This window comes from Vitis riparia, chromosome 10 (genome assembly GCF_004353265.1).
Source record: "Vitis riparia cultivar Riparia Gloire de Montpellier isolate 1030 chromosome 10, EGFV_Vit.rip_1.0, whole genome shotgun sequence".
NCBI lineage: Eukaryota > Viridiplantae > Streptophyta > Magnoliopsida > Vitales > Vitaceae > Vitis > Vitis riparia.
In genome coordinates this window covers 7,521,800-7,526,847 of record NC_048440.1, presented here as the reverse complement: position 1 = coordinate 7,526,847, position 5,048 = coordinate 7,521,800, and the positions used below count along the sequence as shown (strand labels likewise).

The 5,048-nt window shown below is 35.0% G+C and overlaps 1 protein-coding gene and 1 non-coding gene across 2 annotated transcripts in view; both read right to left on the bottom strand.

Moving 5' to 3' along the window:
* Positions 1-1,602, bottom strand: part of LOC117923747 (NADH-ubiquinone oxidoreductase chain 2) — a 6,131-nt gene extending 4,529 nt beyond the window's left edge. Inside the window, 1 exon segment of the mRNA XM_034842183.1 lies at positions 676-1,602. Coding sequence (XP_034698074.1) covers positions 676-829 — 154 coding nt within the window. The 5' untranslated portion in view covers positions 830-1,602.
* TRNAY-GUA lies at positions 1,370-1,452 on the bottom strand. Its single transcript has one exon. It is a non-coding gene; the product is annotated as a tRNA-Tyr (tRNA).
* Positions 1,603-5,048: the final 3,446 nt, after the last annotated feature.

Sequence of the window (5,048 nt, the reverse complement as noted above, 5' to 3'; positions counted from 1 at the left end):
TGCCTTAGACTCTATTGGAACAAAGCAAAGAAGGAGGCGGAATGGAGAAAGGAAAGGGACAAGGGCGGTCTTGCTTGGCGCGAAGGCTGCTGGTTCGAGGGTAGGGTACGGTACTAAAGGTCCTCGGACTTCCAGGCGGTTTTTCTTTTGGGCAGCTGTTCACCGTTGGATCTCGCCAATACAGCCCCCTATAGTTTTCGTTACCGAGATATCTTTTTTTTTCATTGTTCCCAGGGATTTTTTGGGTAATCCGCTCCCATGCTGCAAACAGTCAAATCTGAACTGAACCTTGTCGCTCTTCTTTCCTCGCGGGCAGGAAGCACACCAGCAGCGTGCGTTGCGTGATTCTACTGTGTTTTTTGCACTTGACTGGGTGGACAGTTGACCGGAAGAGAACTTCGATTCGCCCGGCCAGCAGGCGGGCGGCGTGCTTATCTTGTGTGACAACACTACAGAGCGAGTGGCTCTTCTAGGCGGGCAGCTGTGTGACAACACTACAGAGAAAGCGGCGCTTTCGTGTAACATGCTATGGTCTCAACGCCCTTACGAGGTAGTGATGAGTTTCACGCGCTCTAAGCCCGGCCCGCGCGCGGTTAGGAAGATTGGCCGCAATCTGAGCGGTACCACCCACCCTACCCTACCACCTATAGGCGGCCGTCCGTCCTACAGCCGCCCGAAAAGGAACTGCAGTGATCTTGAATAGGAATCCTACAGCGATAGAGAGAATCCCCATAAAAAGACCACTAGATCGAGCACCAGTGATTTCGTATCCGGTCAAAATCTTGGCTAATTGATCGAAGTGGGTAGCTCCAGTAGACCCATAGATCATGGAACAAATAGGGTGGGTAGGCCCAACTCCCACACTATACGTATAGACGCGAACCCCCCTCGTTACCGTACGTGCGACTCTCACCGCATACGGCTCGCACAAAGACTCCTAAATCCATCCCGTTCCTGATCTTCGACCACCCTCTCCTCTCCAATCAATCCTCGATCAAACTTGCGTTCCCCAGGCGCTATGAAATGGGGGGTCTTTCCTTCGCCTATCGTATGTATCGGCTTGGCTTCGTCTCCAGAACCAAGGAGGCATTCTGGCGGGCGCGTGCGTGTAGGAAGGCCGACCACTACATAAGCTAAAAGACTACGACTACAAGCCAAGCCGGAAGCGACTTGCTTCTATTCTCGTTGGGATTGGATATAGATAGATGGGGAATCTATAGATCGTAGTAGTTCGCCAACCTCTCTAACTAACATACGATACAATTGAACTTCACGGCACGGCCAAAAAAAAAGAAAGAGCTTCGCTCGGTTGGCCTTCCTACGCTGACGAATGCCTCCTTTCTCTTCTCTGAAGTCTACAACAAACAAGTGGGAGAGGCAGGATTCGAACCTACGTAGAAAAACTTCAACAGATTTACAGTCTGTCGCTTTTGACCACTCGGCCACTCTCCCCTTCCCGGGCCGAGGCCCCCCTCAATAGGTTCTAAGAAGGAGGGCGTTAAGCACCTGAATAAAAAAGAAAAAAGCTTATTGATTTGATTGAAGGGAACTAAGACTATTTATTAGCTTAGCTAGCGTTCCGGGAGAATCTAGTCATTTAGTTAGTTCATCATGCATTTACCTTCTAATTGGAGAGATGATTGGTCTTAGCTTTTGGGATGAGTTTTCCATGGTGAGTGAACTAGTGTGATAGTTACACATTAGACATAACCTACAGTGAGTTATGACTTAAAATTATCAAGTACTCATGACTTCACTAATTTGCTTCATTGTGTTGTCTCTCAACTTTGAGAGAATATTGAGTTTGTGCTAAAGTTAGTAATGACTTTGACATACAAGTGAGATCGTAAACTGATCATATATTTCCTATGAATTGGGTTAATGTCAATGAAAGTCAATAGCAATAGGTATTTTCAATAAAGACACTATGATATATCATAATATTAAGATAAAGTGTCCTCTTGGGTGATCTTAAGGAGGTGTGTTCATGTAAATTATGACCATAGTAGTTCCTTAAGTGGAACTTAACATAGGCTTTTGGAGAACTAAGATATGTTCGTTGAACACACAATAAAAGGATTTATTACTGAAAAATAATAGAGATAATCTTGAAAGGTTGATGACTTTCAACTTATTAGACTACAAATACCAGTTCATGGGGAGACTAAACGCAATGGATAGTAGGTCACAAACCCAAGCACTTAGTGTCTTATTTTTATTTATACAACTTATTAAAGTGTAGTTAATTCACTATAGTATTGAGATGTTAAATCAATTTTAGAATTGGATTCTAAAGGAGCTAGTACTATCCTAATGGTTATTACTCGAGCTCATATACCTTGTTGGTACAATTTATAAGGGTTGGATTAGCTCTTGGTTTACTTTTGCGTATAAGGGCATTTTGGTAAATTACACAATGTTGAATAGGGTTAAGTGAATAAAGTCTCTAAATTGGGCAAATTGATTAATTACAATCTTATTGGGTTAATTGATCAATTAGACCTACTTTGGATTAGATTAAGTGACCTAAGCCCTTGGTGTGCTTAAGTCACTTAAGGATTAGGGTTTGAAGTTAGTCATTTTTTGCCATCTAGAAAGAAGAGAGAGTCATAGCCTCCACTCTTCCAAACACCTACCTTTGGTGTGCCAAGATCAAGAGAGAGCCATTGGGTAGAAGATCTTGGATGTATGAGACTTTTGGATTAAGGATTTGATCTTCAACTACATCAAAAGGAATAAATTTGGGAATGTCCAAATTTGAGTTATCATATTTTATAGCACTTGATCTAAATCTTTATAAAAATGTGCTTGTTTATGTTGTGCATAGGATTTAAAAAAAGCTTAGGAAGATTCACATGTACCTAATTCACCTGATCTAATTATAGGAAATGGAGAGATCCAAGACTTCCTACACCACTAGCCCTCAAAGCATACCAAGAATACATTTGACACCTATGTTATCCTTATGAACATCAAAGACTTTGTTTGACAAAGTCTTGGTGAAAGGATCCACTAGGTTCTCTTCAGAAAGTGTCTTCTTTACTACTATGTCACCTTTCTATACTATCTCATAAATCAAATGGTACTTCCTCTCAATGTGTTTACCCTTTCGATGATTTCTTGGTTCTTTAGATAATGTCATTGTCTTACTATTATAACAAAATAGTGTCATAGGTGGTACAACCAAGGTAACCACCGTAAGTCTCATGAGGAACTTGTTAAACCAAATGACTTCTTATACAACTTTAGAGGTTGCAACGTACTCGGATTCCATGGTGAAGTTAGCAATTTAACTATTAAATCTTTTTTTTCGTATATTAATTTTTGTAAATGAGATTAATGAAATTAGAAATTTATTTCACAAAGTAATTTTGTAGGTTCAATATTCATTAAATTAGAATTCCATTTCATACATCAATCTTTTGTAAATTAATGGTAATAAAAAAATATTTTATCAATTAATTTTATTAGATTGTGAATTAGATCATAATTTTATTTTCATATATTAATATTTTATAAATTAAGGGTAAATTTCAACTATTTTCCCTAAGGTTTGAGCTAAATATACTTAACTATCATGAATTTAAAATTTTATCAAATACCATATTCAATTTAAATTAAAGTAAAAATAATAAATAAGAAGGGGAAAAGAGTTATATGATGAAATTTCAAACTAATGATGGTTAGGTGTATTTAGTTCAAAACTAAGGAGAGATAATTAAATTAATGATGTGAATTAATGGTAATAAAATCAAAATATTATTTTTATCAATTAATTTTGTAAGGTTGTGGTGTTGGAATTAGAAAAATTGTTTTATCAATTAATTTTATAAGGTTATGGAATTTTAATTTCATATTTTGAATTTTTATATTAATATAATAAAATCAGATAATTATTTTACCATAGTTTTGTAAGGTTGTGTAGTTGAAATCTTTTTGGTTAAAGTCAGGCTTTAGGGTATATAATTTAATTTGGATATTGGGTTTTGGTTATTTCACTTAGGTGATTTTAGTTGGTCTTTGGGCTTTAGTAATTTAAGTTGGATCTTGGGCTTTGTTCTTGGGCCTTTGGAATTTCAGTTGGACTTTAGGCTTTGGTTATTTAATTTACATCTTAGGCTGTTTTTTTGGGCTTTAGTATTTCAGTTGGGCTTTAGTAATTAAATTGGGATTTTGGGCTTTCGTTATTTCATTTAAAATTTGGGCTTCGATAATTTCAGTTAGACTTTTGGGCTTTAGTCATTTAACTTGATAGATTTTTTATTTATTTAATTTGAAGTTAATAAAATTTAAAATTTGATTCACCTATTGATTCTATAAGGTTAGGTTATTTTATGTATTAATATTTTGTTTAAAAAATTGATGTTGATAAAAATCAGAATTTTAATTTGACTTGCATAAAATTAATGTTAATAACATTTTGTTTATAATTTGGCTTATATGAAATTAGATATCGAAGATTTTATAAAATTGATAACAAAGAAATCAAAATTTTTTCCTATAAATTGATTATTTATAAAATTTGAAATGTTATCCTTTGGTTATATTTCAATTATACAAATCAAATCATACAACTCATAGATATTTTCATATTGTTTTTCTTTTAATCCACCATGGTCATTAGACCTACACATAATAGGTTATAAATTTTTTTATCATGTATCAATCTATTAATTAAAGAAATGTCAAATTTTCCCTAGTTCACTTTAGTAGAGCCCAATATTTCTTTAGATTTAGTGGATTTCTTGACATCTTTTAATTAAATAACCTGATGCCGAACTTATTTTTTGTTCACAAACTCGCCTTTCCATTTTTGGTAGTTACCAAAGGTTTTGTTTTTTTATTTTATTTTTATTTTATTTTATTTTATTTTTTTATTTTCCATCCAATTAAATAAAATAAGTGGCTATTCTAAAACATTAAAAAGAAAATCAATTTTTTAAAATAAAAATTATTTTATAAAATAAAAGAGTCTCACGATCGAAAGAGGATTCACATAAAAAATATGGTTCATATTATTTAATCATGCACTTGAGTGTTCCATGTTT